Genomic DNA, 18,412 nt, shown 5'->3' with positions numbered 1-18,412 from the left:
ATGGAGGGGCTCCGGCCGCCCGCCGCGCTGCCCCTCGGGCCCGGCGGCGGGGCCAGGAGCAGCCCCTTCCCCGGCGGCCTCCCCCCCCCCTCCGCCGTATGCCGCTTTCCTCAGGGGCGGCAGAAGGGCGGAGAGGCGCGGCCAACTCCGCGGCGCGGCCTCCCCCCGGCGGGCGGGGGCGGCGCTGCGCGGGCGCGGGGGCGAGGCGAGGCGAGGCGAGGCGCCGATAAGGCCGCCGGCAGCCGGGGCTGGTACACGGCCGGCGGGGACGGAAACGCCGGGACTTCCTCTGGGGGGTAGGCCGGCCGGCCCTGCGGGTGCGGTGCGGGGGTGAACCGCGGTTGAGGCGGCCCCGCCATGCGGGCCGCCTGGGTGCTGCTGACGGCGCTGGCCGCCCTCTCCGCCTACTACATCTACCTGCCGCTGCCCGGCACCGTGTCGGACCCCTGGAAGCTGATGCTGCTGGATGCCACCTTCCGGGCGGTGCAGCAGACGGTAAGGCGGCTCTGGAGAGGCGGGCAGACCCCACACGGACCACCACCGTTCTCCCGGTGGGCTCGGTACGGGCGGAGGCCCCCGCACAGCCCTCCCGGGGCCGGAGGGGGACCCGACCCGGAGGCCAGGGGGGGAGTCGCCGGCATCAGGGACGTCGGCGCCCGATGCCGGGGCCGGTCTCCGCCGTAGCGGGCTGTTACCGCATCCCGGAGGAGGCGGAGGGGGGGGGGGGGGTGGGTTCAGGTGCGGGGCTGTGCTGGCCCGGGGGCGAGCGGCGCCGGGCAGGGTCGGCCCGGGCTGCCCGTGGCTTCCTCCTCATCCGTGAATGCGAGCGGGCGAGTTCTGTAGTGAAGTTGGCGGCCCGTCTTCGCTCCTGGGTGTCACGGTGCAGATCGTATTAGATGCGGTTCACTCTGGTTTCCAACTTGAAGGATTTTGGTCCAAAAAAAAAAAAAAAAAAAAATTAGTGTTTTTCGTAAGCTGTGACTCAGGGAAAGAAGACCTGGGGAAGCTGTCTCGGCTATTAAACTGCCTTACAGAAATCTGAACGTTTGATTTTTGTCACAAGACGCACATGTCGGTTCTGTCACTTCATTGATGTCCCCCCTCGTTTTCTGCCAGTGTTTCTCTGCTGACACGAAACGGATCACAAACTTTCTGATAGCGGCTTCAGCTGTCAACTTTATTTCCTTCTAGGATGGTCTGACCCTTTGCAAGGGTCAGGCCTGATCTAAGGTACTATGTATGTCAAAGTTTGTTTGTGGTTGTGTTTGGTTTTTTTAAATTTCCTAGCCGCATTTCAGTTTGCTAAATTGGGTCTGAGATATACAAAGACTTGTAGCTTGAGTGGATGAGAGCATCAGCGTGTTCAAAAAGGGATTAAATGAATTAATGGACAGAGAGCCCATAAGTGGGTACTAAAAGACTAGATGGGACTGGACTTCCTATGTGCCTAATACAATAATTGCAGATGCTGGGAAGCGTGAGGAGAGTGGACCACACACAGTGTCCAGACTTGAACGTTCTGCCTGAATAGCTTCTCTAGTTGCCACTGTTGGAGACAGAGTCTGGGAGTAGATAGACTGTTCATCTGAGTCACTGGGGCATCTTCTCATGGTCCAAATGTATTGCTGAATCAAAGCACATCTCTAGGATGAAAGGTTAAAACCTGTTTGCTTGCGTACCCTCCTGTATATTATGCAGGCATGCATACTTCATGCCCGTAATAGCTTTGTTCTTCAGTAAAATCGATAGCTTGACGTTCACTCGCTCCATGCTGTTAACTGGAGTAACTGAACAGCAGGTGCTCAGCTTGACCAAATCCCTTGATGGTGCCGACAGAAGGGCAGCGATGCCCCCCCAGCATGCTGCCTGCAAACCACACCGTAACAGTTCAGCCGCAAACACCTGAATCAAGGCCATAACCTCCAGCTGAAGGAGACCTATCTTTAGAAAATCATATGACTGTGACTATATATATGTATATTGCTATTGGCTTATGTACACATTCGGTTTGTTTATGTGGTATGTGGGGCATAGTCAGCTGAATTCTGGTGCCTCTAGCTTGGAGGCTGAAAGGTGTCTCTTAGGATATTGTAGAGGTCATATCCCAAGAGAAGTTGGCAGGACAGACCCTGGCCGGGTGGCAGCTGGAGCACAGTGGCAGGCAGGGCTGAGGTGCCCACATCTGTCCCGCAGTCTGTGGTGTCTCTGTTAGGGGGAAGTAAATTCTTAATTGTTTACACCTCTGGCCTTAGAAATACAAACTTCTTTAGTGAGAAAAATTACTAAACAAGTAACAGCTCCTGTAACATAGTTTACAAACCAAAGGAAGGAACATAAAAGTGAGGCATTAAAGGTGCTGTGAATCACACAAGCCTCGGGGCATTCGTTTTTGGAGAGAAAGAGGAGGTGTTTTCCAAGTGCTCAGAAGTCTTTCCAACACTGAGACACAGCACAAAGTCAAGAATAAATGACTGGCATTAAAAAGGAACTGTGTGAACGGAAGCTAGGATTGCAAAAGTTAATCTTGAGTATTTACTTTGTTAGGCAGCTCCTGTGGGTATAAAGTGTCTGTCCTTTTGTAGAGCTCAGCTTCTCCTTTCTTCCTCTACTGGCTATTGCAAGACCAAATGGTTTAACATTTCTCTAAATATGACCATTAAACTCTCACCCACTTCTGAATGTATTTTCAGATGCTATTTATTACTTTCCTTTATAGGTTTGATAGCAGACAGAAGTATATTTCCGATTTTAAACTCTCTGGAATGTGCTGTACTGCATGTGGTTCAAATGCAATTGATTGTCTTTTGCTTATTTTGAAATAGGCTTGCGAAGACTGACAATTAAGCATGACGTTTTCTTGTAAGGGATAATGTGTTTGTTTTCTCAGTGCATTAATAATCATTACCAATAAAACTGTCACTGGCTTTCAGTGTACTAATGATAAGGTTTTGTATTTCCATGTAGAGTTTTGTCCCAGTCAGCTACAGATTTTTTTTTTACAAGTGTGGGACTGACTCAGTGTCCTGGCTCAGCATGAGACGCTTCAACAGTCAGTGGTTTAAAAAAAACCCTCATAATGTTTATAGGGCAGTTTCTGTAAGTAGGTTTCAAAACCTACTTCAGAAAAGGACTGATACTATTATCCTAATCTTAAATTGGGGGAACAGAGATAGGAAGAGATGGCGTGCCTAATCTCAGGTCACAAAAATTCCAGTGGCAGAGCTGGAAACGGAGCTGGGTTTTCAGAGCCTTGTTCCTGCGCTCTCTTTAATGTCCTGTGCTGCCCCAGAATGAAAACAGAGAAAATTAGACTTTAATATTATTAATGAATTGATGTGAAGGTGCTTAACTGAGAATGAGAGTAATTTGGCCCTCTCAACCTGTCTCAAAATGGATCATGGTTACATTATGAGAGAAAACTCTGATGTAACACAATTTTAGATCAGAAATGAAAAGCTATATACATATGTACGTATACAGGTACATCAGAACTTGGCTTCACTGAAATTTGGACAACCACATAAAATTAATTATGTGATTGAGCCATAGATTAAACCGTAGTTATTCTTCTACTTGCTGTCTGTAAAGAAGTGTCTAAAGCAACATTTCATAATTCTGCTGTTAACAGCAGGATTGTTGCAGTGGTTTTTGCACTTCTTCCTCTAACCATTCTCCCTTATTGGAGTAAAGAGAGCGGCATATGTTTATTTAATAAGCCCTTTGAAATAAGTTATTTCTGAACACCACTGTCAAGATACTTGCTATTCTGGTGCATGGCAAGGAAGAAGGGATGTTTTGGAACTGGGACAGCTGTTAGCAGAGGTTTGGAAGGACAGATGGGTTAGCATAGAGGCCATCAGACAGATGTATATGGAAGAATGTAGGCAGCTGTACAGGGGAGAAAACTATCCTCATATTTGTCCTAATCAGCCAGGCGATTCCTTCATGCTTCTCTGCCGGTCACTTGCTTTTGGAATGAAATCTAAGGCATGGGACATCAATATTCAGGATTAGAGAAAAATTAGTTCTTTCTAACATTTCAATATCTCTCTACCAGCATGTTTCAGAGTATGTGACTTCTGGACAGATGTAAATCATAGTTGTAGCCAGCCAAGTAAGTTGTTGATGTTTTTGCATTCGAGAACAAAGTCTTGGAATTGGTTTACAGTACGCCAAGTTGTTAGTTGTGGCAGGTAGGTCTCACAGCAGTAGCACCTGAGCAGAAACTGAACCACACTGAAAGGGAGTCCTGTTTGCAGTAGCAGATGACTTTTGTCTCTATGTCCTATAAAAGCAGATCATCATGGGTGAATAGGTATATGCACAAAACCTTACATTAAAATATAACCTTGTTTCTGCTTCGAATTGATAAACTGTAAAACTATCTTCTTGGTTTCTTTCCAGTTGTAAAGGAAACTTATAGAACTAAGAGCACTTGTCTTTGAGGACTGTCTTTATGTAACAGCATTAAAAGTACATATTCTTTACTGGGCAATAATGCATATGCATTAAGAAATGGTTGTGTAAAATAAAAGAAAATAGACATTCACCTCTAAACAGGATAAAATGCCTGAAATGCACACAAAACTGTTCTGCACACAGCTAAATGGGGAAACGATCCTGTTTATTTCTGACTAATCTCTATTATTGGCTAGCGATACTGTAGTTGGCATTTTGTGCTCTAATGTTATAGAAATGTGTTTTGCGAAGTGATGCCAGAATTGAGGACAGTACCTGCATCTTCTAAGGTAGGAAGTTTAGTCTTAGACAGTTCTGTCGCCCGGTTCCAGCATCAGTACTCGTTTGAGTCATGAGTGAGATTTGGCTTAGTCCCAAGTAGTGGTGTATGAAAAAAGAGCTTTAGCTGTTTGCTTAATTCCTGATCCCGCTGAGGCCTGAAAGGTCAGCGCGGCACCCGGGGTGTGCCCAGCTGCGAAGGCAGTAGAGGAAGCAGCTCGTGCATTCAGCTTGGCTTTAGTGGCACGCTGCCTCTGTGCACTGCCTGAATGCGACCTGTTGCAATAATTTCGTGGCTAGAGGTCAGAGATGTGAAGCTCGGCAGTGTCAGCTGTGGAAGGCATATGAGGACAAAGAATTCCAGTGTGCTGAATACTGTTAGAGGTTAATAGAAGTTAGCAACAGAAAAACTTTTTTTTTTTTTTTTTTTTTTTAAATACAGAATACGACTAATATGGAGTACAAGTCCATGAGGGAGATAATCATAGGAGCAGTGAGCATTTGGGATTCTTCCTGAAATTACTAGCTGAGAAGCCAATAGAAGGATACTACTAGTTTAGGGACAGACATTGGTGATTAAAGGTGAATGGTGCCTCTCTAGGGCAGTTCTTTCTTCATTCTGTCTGCTTTTTATCACAACCCTGACTTCTTTCTTCATTTATTGAAAATTTGCTCCTACATCGATTAAATCTTTCAACATCTGGCGGCCCTCACTGAAGAATTTACCAAGAGGAAGGTGGCAGTCTCGAACGGTTTAGTCTCTAGGGGTTCCCTGGGTTGTCCCTACCTGAAACTCCCTGCTACGAGAATGTCCTGGCAAAAGAGAAGGCGATTGTGGCTGTAGCGGTTGCTTTGCCTGATGTGTTGGAGAGCTGGGGAGCATTACAGTGTGAGCGTAAATCACAGTGCTGCCGAGGCAGCCACGGGTCACAGGGAGCCAACGGCTCCAAAATGAAAGGCTGCAATCGGAAATGAGCCGTAGATTGTCAGTAGGGGTACTGTGATATGCTCACGGTGGTTATTTGCTGAATTGGCTCAAACGCTAACAAAATACTCCGTTTTGCCTCACCAGCCTGCCTAACCCTCCTCTCCTGGGGTCCTCCTGCTCATCCCGCTCTGCCCCGCTTCCCCGCCGCTGAGCTCTCTCGCTGCGTGTCAGCCCCGTTGCTCGGTCCAGCCCGTGATGCCCTGAAGTTCGCCAGCCACGTTTCCCCAGAGTTACCTGTTCAGAAAACAAAAGTGTTTATTTAGAGGGATGCATAAAAACCAGTCGCTACATGAGAAAACTTGCAGCTGTGACCCAGAGTGAGCGATGGGCGGTGACTGTGGCTGGCACAGCCATTCTGGGCTAATTGCCCACAGGGCTTTCATCTTTGTGCTATCTCCTCTTTTCTGTGAGTTTGTCTTTACTTTTTTCTGTAGTCTCTTTAATTTCCCCTTGTCCTCTTGCTTTCTCTTGCTTTTTGCTAGCTGTTATTATTACAACACTGGCTTCTCTTCACTAGAGAACATCACCATTTCTCTCTTCCATATACACGCACACGTAATTCCTATATATTTAAGTGCCGTATTTGATAGCCTGTAACAGTCCTGCATGCTGTCACGGTGAGGGTGGTAAAATCACAAATACCAGCAAAAAACCAAACCAATTATTGCTCACGTGAGATGACCAGATACAGTTTTTATAACACATTTAAGCCAATCCAACTGTTGACTGGCCAAAACAACTGTTCCCATCCTTTCCCCCGCTCCCTCTTTCCTGCCTTGGGTTATCAGTAAGATGGTGACCTGACTGAAGTTTACTGTTGTTTCTCTGGTTTTGCTGGGATCACATTGAGCTGGTGCAGCAAGGTCGTCATGCTCTGAGGCTTCACGTTCGTTAGTGCCAACACAAGAGAGGTGCCAGGGAAGCACAGTCAACAGGATGGGCAGTCTGCCCTTTGGGTGGCAACAGCGTCCTAGAAGAGAGTTAGCCAACTATGAAACACATCTTCTTCTGCCAGTAGTTATATTACAGAGTGATAAGATATTATGTATCTAATTTAAATATTTATTTATAGAGAAAAAAAATATATAAGAATTTTATTTGTAAGAACTTTGGACAAGACTACCTCTTTGCCAGCAAAATGTGCAATCCTGTGTCTTATAAATGACAACCAAATAGGCTGATTAGATAGATAGACTTCCAAAGAATCTGTCTGATAAGTGCTTGGCAAAAAAACTGCCTATGCCTAACAAAAAAATGAAGACTGTTGCTTTTGTGCCCTGGTGTACAAAGCATCTCTTCCAGGTTTTGGGATTCTTGGAAAGAGCTGTCTATTATAGGGGGGAGAAAAAAGGCATGAAAGGGTGTGATAACCTGCATATGGCCACGGTGCTCTGGTTTAAAGAACAGGGCAAAAACACTTCTCGGTAAACAACCCTAACTAGCCTTGAAAATAAAACATTTCTGATTCCAGGGAACATGTGGTAATCTCGTCTACAAAGAATGTGAAATAAAGTGGGAGAAACGTAAAATGGGACGTCTATTGCAGCACAGTCAGGCTGAAAAAATCTACAAAAACATTGTTTTCCCTGGCAGTATTTCTAAATTGATTCCCAGTGGTTACCTCCCCCCAGGAGCCTCCATGGGGCACATAGAGGATCAGATCTTTAGCTGGTTACATCAGTGGCAGCCCAACAAATTGCATGCCAAATTATTAATAGATGTGTTGCTCTTCAGATTTCAAACTCAAACTGGGTTTTCCTGTGGGAATTTTTAAGTGACGGTGGAAGAAAAGCATGATCTGAAATTCAGAGATACAAACAGCCTTGTGAATTCAGCATTTCTCCTTGCTGGGTGGATGTTTTGTGTTTCTTGTCCCAGAGAAAAGCTTTGCAGTATAAAGAAATGATATTCCATCCAAAAAGCAGCAAACATTTTAAAATTTGGATTCCCACCAAACTATCTCAGCAGGGTGATGTTACCACAAGCTAAAGCAAGAAAAGAAAGTCATTTTTGTAAATTCTTGTTTTGGAAGTGGGTTCCTCTCCCTGCTTGCATAGCAGCCCATTGTATTTGGCATAGACTTTTGGGGGAAAATTATCAAAGTTTGTCTTTTTCTATAGCAGTCTGGAGTGGAAGCGGGGCTGTGCAGGGTCTTTTCTATACAGCACCTGACTGAAATCCAGTATATTTTTTTTTTTTTTTTTTTTTTTTACATTCAAACTAATTATGTCAGATTAAAAAGTCACATGTAAGGAGCTGGGGCTGTAGACCTAAGAAGACAGATCTTCTTTGGCATGGATGCTGCCCAGTGCTTCAAAATTTGCTTTTCCTCTGGGGTCTGTGTTTGCCTCTGTTAACCCTTCCTTCGCCGTGAGCAGAAGCTCCTGGCAGAGAAGCTGAAACTTGGCACTGAGAGGGGTTTGAAAGTGGTGTTGCAGGAGTACAGTAAAGAAACCCAAGTCGAGAAAATGAAATAGCTGTCCTTGTGAACAGATAACAGAAACCAGAAAGGGACTGTGAAACTCTTATTTGCAAAATCATGTCTGTCACAAGGAACCAGACTTGGCTTCCATTTTGTTGTTAGATGGGTTAAACTATGGCAACTATCCGTTCTTCACAATGTGAATGCGGTCAGACGGTACCTGGGTGACCCTGCTCACTCAAGCGCCAGCATCTTTAATTCATACTAGCGGGTTTGCGCTGTGCTGCTGGTACTAGCAGAATTAAAACAGTAAAACAGTTGTGCGTAGACAAGCTGCGCAGCTCCTAAGAGTATACTTTTTCTTCCAGGTGTCTGTTACCTGTATGTAAAAAAAAGGTCACAGCTGATAGTTTTCTTTATGGTAGTGCCATAATCTTCTTTATTGCCTTGATTGAGTTGTCCAAAAGGCTTAGCTGATTACCCAATTTCTAGCCTTCATCACTAGGATAATTAAGTTTGCAAAAGGGGAAAGACCCTACAATACTTCTTAAAGGCCAGTCTGGACACTGTAGGTCCCTGTGGTCCTCTGTCTTACCCTTTGCAGCCCCTTTTGCACCAGCTTGGGAATGGGAGCCAGTATGCACTACAAGTAGTGTGCAGGGCATGCATGGGGAGCAGGTTGTGACCTGCTGGAGGAGTGCCTTGGATCCCAGTACTGTTTGCTGAGAGAAACAGGTTTTTAATCTACTCAGGGCAAAATTTAAATAATAAACATGAAAAAAACAAACATCCTGGATAGTCAAAAGGGATAAAATCTCTCCTTCTACTGTAAGTGGACAGAAATATCAGATCATTCGTCATTTTTGTAGTGTTTTACACCCCACCCCCCCAAAAAAAAAGCAACACACACTAATCTCAGGGGTTGGGAAAGAAAAAAATCACTAACCTGCCACAGTTCTTGGATAGCATTTCGGATCCTTCCCAATTCAGCAGGTAAATACATGGCAAGCCAATAAACAAGCATTATATTCCTTTAAGACCATTCCTGTTTTCAGATTTCTTTGCAATCCTTGTGAACTTTCTTAATTTGGAAGTGGAAAGACTTATGCTTTGGGGTGAAATAAGAGAAATACTCTGCATTTTTGATACCTTACCACCACAGAAACTTTGCCTGTGTGGTATTGCCCTCTGGTGGCACTGGTCTGAGGAGCTTCAGAGGTCCCATAGCGGAGCACGCTGGTGGGGCTCATCTCCTTTCAGAGGTATCTTTCAAAGGCAAGGATCTGAGTGCTCGTTCACAGTTGTCTTGATCCACGAAGCACTCGTGGTTTGATTTATTTTGACAACAGAGAATCTTTTATGGACAGGGTTTTGTTTTAATACAGCTTTAAAAGCATTAGAGGTCTTTGATAATCATTCATTTTCCAGTGAATATTCTAAGAATCCGTATTCGTTTTCATATAGCACCTGCCCTTTGAAGACAGTTGCATTAAACATCAATGCAGTATCATATGATACGCTCTGAAGTAACAAAAATCTCCTTTTTTCTTGCTTTTTCTTCTTTTTCCCACCCTAGTGTCACCTGATTCACTATCTGAGACTCAGCCATCACTTGATAGTTCTGAATTATTTGATTTGTACCTTCGACAAGCTGAAGTCTGTCTCCTCCGAAGACATTAACATCACGGATGCTGTTTTTGACGGCGTGGAAGTCAGAGTGTTTGAACCTCCTGCGAAGCGAGATGAAAGACTCAAGCGCAGCGTTGTTTACATCCACGGAGGGGGCTGGGCCTTGGCAAGTGCAAGTATGTGTCTGCCAGTAATTAAATAGGATTCTGCTCTGGTTTCCTCCTAGCAGGAGAAGCCAAACGCTGGTTTTCTTGCCAGGGATGACAATTTTGCTAGGACAGACCTGAATTCGGTAGTAACTGTCTCCACTCTGTTAAATCAGCTCTAAGGAAGGAGAGGGCAAAAATATTGCGAACACACAGAAAACGTGCATATCTTATCTGCACATAAGCCATAAAAGGAACAAAAGGATAATTTAGTTACATCCTGAGAGGACAAAATAGCTTATTGGTTAAATTCCTGGAATGCCTGGATGGGCTGTTTGCGTCAGTCCCCGGTTTTCTGTGGTCACGTGCAAAAGTCAATCCTTGGTAATTAGGATCCAGTGACTACATGTAAGGGTTTTGCCCCATTTTCACACGATAATTAGTACACAAGTGGGCTGAACAACACTGCATGTAACAGCATTGCTAATGTTTGGCTCTTAAATAGCATATACTTGGAATGCGTGCTGCTGATCACAGACAACGGGCAGCGTGATGAGGTGGGTTCCTGTCCCATGGTCTGGCCACCTCCCTTAGGGGACCACTGCCACCACTAGCAGAAACTGCCTTGGAAATTAATGCTATTTACTCCAATTAATTTGGAAGCCACAAACGTGATCAGAGAAAGTAAGGTACAGCTATAGACAACAATAAGCTAACCACTGATCCTACCACATTGTACAGGAGAATAAAAGCCGTGGGAGGAGAAAGGACGTGGTTCTCATGGCTGCTGTAAGATCCAGATCCGATAGGAGTCTTTCCTCCTTTTCCTTCCTCATTGCTCCCGTGACATCGTGAAATCCATACAGCCCTGTGCAATCTATGGCTTCATCTATGGAAAAAGAACATTAATGGGTTTTTCTGAAATGTTCCAAAACAAAGACTGTATTGATTGCTTTTGGACTGTGCATGTATAAGTCACTTACACCATGATTTAAGTAGAGATTTAAGTTCCTAAATAACTTTAAAATCTAGCCTTCAAATGGCTTTGGAAATCCCAGTCTTTTTGTCCTATAGTCCTATTGCAGTCAAAATTTTGCTCCTCTTCCTACAGAGGAATTGTGCTCTGAGATGAGTTTTCTTAGGCCTGCCTAAGGGATGTTTGTTAGCATCCTGCCCACCTCATTTGTGCTGTAACAGTTTGCCTATGACTCTTGTGCAAAAAGTTTATATTAAATTACTGCACTTTGTTAGGATGACTGTAGCTCAGCTATGTCAGATGCCATCCTTGAGTCCAAGATGCAGAAGTTAATGGCACAAATGTTACAGCTGAATATTAAATTCTAAGACTAGATACTTTAGAAAACGTTTAGTGTCTTAGTATATTTTATAGTACTGGGAACCAACTATTAAGTAACTGGAAAGGAATAAAATTAAAGAAAATCAGTCCACTGATAAATAGGATAGCTGTGATTAATCCTCCCTTAAATGAGTAGTTCAGTTGACGTTAATAGGGCAACTCATTTGAGTCAAAGCAATGCATGCTATAATAAAATGAACAAGCAGCAGTGACTCATACAGTGATGACTGTCTCTGGATGCTAATGCCACTAGGTGCTGGATGCTAAGCCACTGGGTACCTTAAATTTTGCCCAACCGAGAGAACTGTGATAGGTGGATGAAATTACATGGCCCAAGACACCAAGAAACAGATGAGAAAGAAGGCATTAGACTGCACGACTTCAAGGCGTGAATTATGTTCCTTCTGCTACAATGTGTGTTTGGCACAACTAATCTATTGCAAACTGATCTCATTTACTTTGTTTATATTTGTATGATGTCTTTATATTTTTCTGAGAAGGCTTACGTATGATGGCTTTGCAACTATTGACATAAATCGATTCACATCCATAACACTTATGTCCTTTCATTCCAGGAACAAGCCTTTATAACAATCTCTGCAGAATTATGGCTGAATCTCTCAACGCTGTTGTTGTCTCAGTTGAGTAAGTAATCTAAAACTGATTGAGTAATTTTAAGGTTTTAGATACATGTAACATAGTTATGATTCTGTAAATACTTGTGAACCTTAAAAACAATCAAGCAAAAAACCCAGACATATTTGGACATGATATATACCTGAAGGAAGGTTGAACCCCACATCTCTCTCCCTCCTCATGTCGCAAGAGGGATTTTTCCCATCCTCAGTGGCTACTTGGCCACTCCCATTGCTGAAAGGTATGTTTATATATATAAAACAAAGTTTTTATGTATATATAAAACATTAAAATATATATATACATTAACCCCCCAGAAGTCTGTCTATAAACCACAGTTTCTAAGTCATATTGAGCAAGGGTCTGCAACATGAAAACTATCAAATCATTTTACCCCTGCTCATTAACCAGAATACGCTGTGGAGTCTGGCAGTTTCCTGCTGCTCTCTCAATCTCCCACTGTTCCAGTCATCTCGTTTAAGCCTTGTACTCCACTCAAGAGCAGAGGACTGCCAGGGAGCCAGACAACAGAGAAGCAGGGCTGCTTTTTCTAACTCGTTGAGCAATTCCAAGGTAAACAAACTTCTCAACTAGCTAACTACATTACCTAGATGACTCCAGCTTGATTGGTACTTTCCCCATCCTTATTGTCAACTTCAATATTTTCTGTTGCAAATCCAATCACCTGATATAACTACTCAGGTTTCCCACCTGCAGTTGGTTACCTACCAAGTTTTGTGATCTAATTGCAACTTAATTATATGGAGTTGATGTTACTCATTCAATACTTATACTTTAAAGGGTTGGTTTTTTTCCTTCTTTGTTGTTTATTAGCAGAAACAATGAAAAGTAAAAAAGGAGCTGTTGATTATTCCAGACGAGCAGCAATCACAGTATTGAAAAGTTCCCTTTGCTGATTCATGGTGGTATAATTCTGCCTGTTTCTGAGTTATTGTTTACCTTTCCTCCTTAGCCATTATATTTTTCAGTCAAGGCGTTTGTACTCAATTAGTGAAGTCTAATTAGATTTCTCATTCATTTAATTGCATGTCTCACTTTCATGATATATGCGTAGTCTGTTATCCAGTTTTGCAAGGAGTTCCCAAAGGACTGTCTCATACTTCTTTGTAGTTGATGCAATATATAGCTTGCTTTCTGAAAGCAGGTCAGATCTGGAGTTTGAAACACTTTTTGTGTAACTTAAGTTTAAAATTTATTCTGCATATGAAACTTTTTTAGCTTAGCTTCCAAAGAAAATGTTTGGAATCAGAAACTGGATTTGTTTTGCCTGTTTTGCTGGGCTCTGCTGAGACTATGTAAAATCTGTTGTTTGAAAAGCTACAAGCAGAAGGCATACTTTGTACCATAAGGCCTAGTAACAACTCTTATATTACATATTATTGAGTAAATATGAACAGACTTCTCCTGCACTGTTATTTAGAAACTGAGAAAATCTCATGAATGGGACTTAGCTGCTGGCTCTTCCTGGGCAGACTGTTTTTTCCTCTCTGTGCCTCAGTCTTTCCACCTGCGCAATGGGTGTATTCCCGCTCCTCTCCTCCACAAAGGAGAGGAATTATTGAATCTATTGCTTTGGAACAAATTGGTATTGCTTCACTTCTTGGCTATTGTTCATTTCATGGCACAGGGGTATAGCAAGGTTCACTTTCTCCTGAGCATAAGTGAGAATTTGGGAAACAGAACTGCTTAGGTGTTTGGCTCAGTGGAATCTGTTGGGCATATATGACACATTCTCCCTCATCCTAGTTGAGGTGGGGATTTGGGTCAAACACAGCCTGACTGTAATGACTTCCTTGCCAAGAGTGTTTTAAATATTTAATCATTTTTATAATGTATGATGAAATCCTCCATTGGGAAATCCTAGGAAAGTGCTGCACAATTTTATACAGTCTTGGTATTATTCATATCTAGTAGGTTCATATTAATCTTTCAGAATTAGAGCATTAATTATAAGATTAAGTCTTACATAAGTGTTACACACCTCATATTTTTCCTGTAATATTTATCTTAATGAAATAGTTATTTGCCATTAAGGAATACCTGATATCGCCTATTAATCCTGAAAGAGAGGTACACTGACGGTAATAATTGTCTCTCATCTCTTTTCTTTTGTAGATACAGGCTGGTACCAGAAGTGTGCTTCCCGGAGCAATTCCATGATGCTCTTCGTGCTACTAAGCATTTTTTGCAGCCTGACGTCTTAGCTGAGTATTCAGTTGACCCAAGTCGAATTGCAATTTCTGGCGATAGTGCAGGAGGAAATTTGGCAGCTGCTGTGTGTCAGCAGGTAACATCCAGTGCCTGTTATGTATTACACTATGACTGTCCCTAATTTAGCGATGCATATAAGTTGACAGATTCTTTGTGCTGCATCATCACAAGGTGATGTGCCAACCCTGAAGACAGAATGGTAGAAAGCCAGCATCTACTCACTTTACAGAAGAAAAATGAGTCAATTGCAGTATGAATCACATAGCTTGCGATGTCTTACTATAGTTGCAAGTTATCATGGACTGGATTTTAAAAGCAAGGAGCTGAATGACTTTTTTTACCCCTGTTGCTGGTGAATTTTTTATTTTTCTAAGTAGGTAACTAGGTATGTGCCTAATTTATCAATTTAGCTTCCTATTTTTAGTTGCTTGTCTATGAAAACATGTTTTTATTTATTTCAAGTTCAAATGAAGGACAAAAAATACAATTAATGAAGTTTAATTTCTTCTGTTAAATTGTCCTCCTGTAGCATTTTGCAATTTTAAGGAAATTTCTTTTGTGTATCTGCAGTTTAAATGTAATCTGAATATAATCTAGTAAAGATTTTAAAGGCAGCCTGGGGCATGTAATAATATTTTTCATGGTTGAATGAAATATTATTATTAGCTTTTTTGTACTGTCATAACCATTGGTGATAAGAAAGCGGATACCATGTCCAGGCGACTAATTATCATGACAACCTTGCAATATTGAATTAGGGTGAAAAAATTAATAGGGGACAATTACACTAAAAGTCTCAATAACGAGGTCTGATAAACACGATAGTACCGTGTTTTGGAAGCAGCATTCCTAATTCGTTTCCCTAATGTGTAATGCCTTTTAAAATCAGTGATGTAGGTCTGTTTCAGGGAGAGGTTAAATACGCAAAGATTGTTCAGCCTGGAAAAAGAGACAGACAAGATGAGATATGACAGAGAACTGTGTATCTTGTGTAGAAGATGAAGCAAAACAAGTATTTGCTGATTGTTCCAGAAAAAGATTAGGGGGCACCAAATTTATAACTGGTAGGCTCAAATCAAATGCAGATGGCAGGTTCAAATCAAACAGAGAGGTGCTTCTGTACATGGTGAGCCTTTGCTAGAGAAAATTGCGTGTGCCAACAGTTTGCATATGCTCAGAAACCCAATTGGATACGTTCATGGAAGAAAAATCCACGAAAAACTGTTAAAAGTAAGAGTAGCTCCTTTGCTTCAGGAAGTTCTTCAGTTGCAAATTGTTAAACTGGGAACTGCATTAGCAAAATGCCACTTTACACTTTTTTGTCTTCTTACACCCTTCAGTAGACTTCTGCCACTGATTCCTGTTGGAGGCAGGATACAGGTCTGCCTGAATGGCTGTCCTTACAAGGGAAGAAAAAGATCAGGCTGCTAATATTTCAGACAAAACAGCAACATTATCTGCGTAAGAGCAGAATTCAGCCTAAAAATTGTAAAATGAATGGTTTCTTGTATGAAGTTCTAGGTTGGTATTGTAATGTTTATTTCCTTTGTAATCCCAAATCTATGCTATGTTTTTCCCCACAGCTTAGCAAAGATGAGCATTTGACCATCAGACCAAAACTGCAGGCCTTAATTTACCCAGTCCTTCAGGCATTTGACTTCAATACACCTTCTTATCAGCAGAACATGAATATGCCCGTTCTGCCTCGTTATGTCATGATCAACTATTGGATAGATTATTTCAATGGTAATTATGACTTGGCTCACTCGCTGCTGATTAACAACCACACTGCTCTTGACGTTGGCCAAGCTCTCTCTTTCAGAGGACGTCTGAACTGGACATCTCTACTGCCTTCGTCCTTCAAAAAGAACTACAAGCCTGTGATACAAACCACAGGCAAGGCTGAAATCATCCAGCAGATACCAGCGCTGCTTGATGTACGGGCAGTCCCGCTCCTTGCGGAAAATGAAACTCTGCAGCTGCAGCCAAAGACTTACATCCTGACCTGTGAGAACGATGTCCTGCGAGATGACGGGGTGATGTACGCCAAGCGCTTGGAGAAGGCTGGCGTGGAAGTCACGCTCGATCACTTCGATGACTGCTTTCATGGCTGTATGATATTCACCATTTGGCCTACTGATTTCTCTGCAGGCATTCAGACCAGGAACAGCTATATAAAATGGCTGGATGAAAACCTCTGAAGAGAGAGTCTCTCTAGAAGACACAGGGTGTCCAACTCTGGCATCTGTTCTTGCAAAAGAGCAAGCAATCAAAAAGTGCACTTTTCCAAATTCAGACTTCAGCTGCTGGGGGTGACAGACCACTAACTACAGCATTCACTAGCTCCGTTGGCCTCGCCCAGCAAAGGATTTTGAGAAATACTTCTGCAAACTTTGGTTTGTTTTTTTTTTCCCCCCACCTTCTTGCAGATGACAATTGCCAAACATAAACAAATGTTGAGCAGGGAGATCAGCATTCCTGTAGCATTCTTAACTGGCTGGAACTTTTCAAGCTTTGACTCTTAATTAGGCACAAAGGCCCCAATTTTCAAATGATGTGAAAAGCCAAACGCCTACATCTACATCTGAATATGTAAAAATGGGAGCTAGTGCTCAACAGTGGTGAGCACTTGATGTCAAAGATAGTGTGAGGCTCTCACCTTTGACAGCAGAGCCATGCATTTGAATGTCAACCATGGATTTAGGTGTTGGCTTTTAGGCACATAGACAAATGACTCACTTAAATTTAAAAAAAAAAGAGGCTCTTCTAGGCAGTTAAGATGATGCTAGACAAGTCTCCTAGCCAAACGTGTAATTCAGCTTTGGAATTTGGTCTTTATTGCCTTTTACTTATTTATATTTTATAAAAGCACAGGACTAAATATATTTTAAATAAAAAGTATTACAGCATACATACAGATACATAGGAAAAAATACTATGTGTAGCAGCAGAATCCAGGTTGTTTATGCGAGCGAGCTTCAGAGCTGACTACTTCTTTGGCTAAAGAATGTGACTTCGTCTGTGTTTAAAGCCTCAGCTTCGTGACCTCCTTACAGAAAATACCGAACGTACTAAAAAAAAAAAAAATCTACTGTGTGGTTTGCACTAATGTTTGTAATTAATAGTAGTTTTAGTTCGTTGACTTTTCTTTTGTGCTTGTAGTGTTTATTCTATTTCATGCTTCCTGGAAAGAGGGAAGCAAGCAGAGAGAAGTGGGCTGTAATGTATACAGAAGATTTAAATCTGAGCTTTGCAGTTAAACTTTGTCTTGTAGACTGACCCAAAACACTAGGTAAGACGATGTTGCTGTTGTGCAACAAATCTCTACAGTTTGAGCCGGTCTGTAAATTCCAGCCGAGCAGGACAGGGAAGTGAAACCACTTGCGACAGTGTCTGTTGTCCAGGATGCTTACTGCTTGCAGAAATGAAGGTTGTGACAAAAGCCCAGTGTTTCTAGGCAAAGAGGAGAGAAAGGCTGCCCCATGACTAAACTAGTGGATTAAATTCATCCTCAGCTTTACCACAGAGTTCCTGTGGGACTCCAGGAGAACAACTGAGTCTCCTCACGCCTCACTTTCTTCTTCCGCAAGAGCGGGAGCTGGAATTTCCTACCTCACAAGGGAGCTGTGAAGCTGAATCCGCAGGCATCAGCGAAGAGCAGGGATATGACAGTGACTGGCTGGCACTGAACGGCTCCCATAGCTTTTGAGTTTCCATCCTTCTCTCGTAGCTGGCCCCGAGCATCCTGCCCCATGCCGGGTGGTGCTGCTGGTCCTCCCGGGCAGTTGGCTCATCTCTGTCCTGGCTCCTCTCAGACTACCGCCAGGTGAGACTGCTTGGCTGCCGGGAGACCATGACAAAGGCAATTTCATGAGAGCGTTTCTTATGGCAGGGTTCTGAAAAGTGTTTGGTTGTTTTTTTTTAAAACAAACAAACAGAAAACCAACAAAGGAAAAAAGGCACTGGTCGATCAAACTGCCATCTGTCAATAAAAAGTATATACAGACCAGTCCACTTTCGCTGGTATTTAAATTAAATAAGGGAATGTCTTTGCCAAATCATTGCTTCCTAGAAACATCAGGTTGTTAATGTGGTTGTATATATTACGAAAAGCTGTTGATGAACGAGGCCGCGATGCAGAATCAGTCACACAGGCTGAAACTCATTTCTGGGCATAGGTTCACAAGGCAAAGCTTTCTCAACAGTGCCCCAGATTCTTCTTCCATTTAGATCGTTACAAAGACTCGGTGGAATTAGAGCAGCTG

General features: G+C 42.8%; 1 protein-coding gene across 1 annotated transcript; it reads left to right on the top strand.

Moving 5' to 3' along the window:
• Nucleotides 1-357: 357 nt before the first annotated feature.
• On the top strand, nt 358-16,462 carry NCEH1 (neutral cholesterol ester hydrolase 1; the record flags this gene model as incomplete). The annotated part of the gene is made up of 5 exons (XM_082487081.1): nt 358-495; nt 9,724-9,952; nt 11,855-11,924; nt 14,052-14,223; nt 15,731-16,462. The coding sequence occupies 5 exons, from the start codon at nt 358-360 to the stop codon at nt 16,346-16,348; spliced, it is 1,227 nt and encodes a 408-aa protein (XP_082343207.1). The 3' UTR covers nt 16,349-16,462.
• Between the last annotated feature and the right edge of the window lie 1,950 nt (nt 16,463-18,412).

The sequence above is a fragment of the Vanellus vanellus genome (genome assembly GCF_965231255.1).
Source record: "Vanellus vanellus genome assembly, chromosome: 8".
NCBI lineage: Eukaryota > Metazoa > Chordata > Aves > Charadriiformes > Charadriidae > Vanellus > Vanellus vanellus.
The sequence above is the reverse complement of the archived record's forward strand: the minus strand, read 5'-3'. Positions and strand labels throughout refer to the sequence as shown.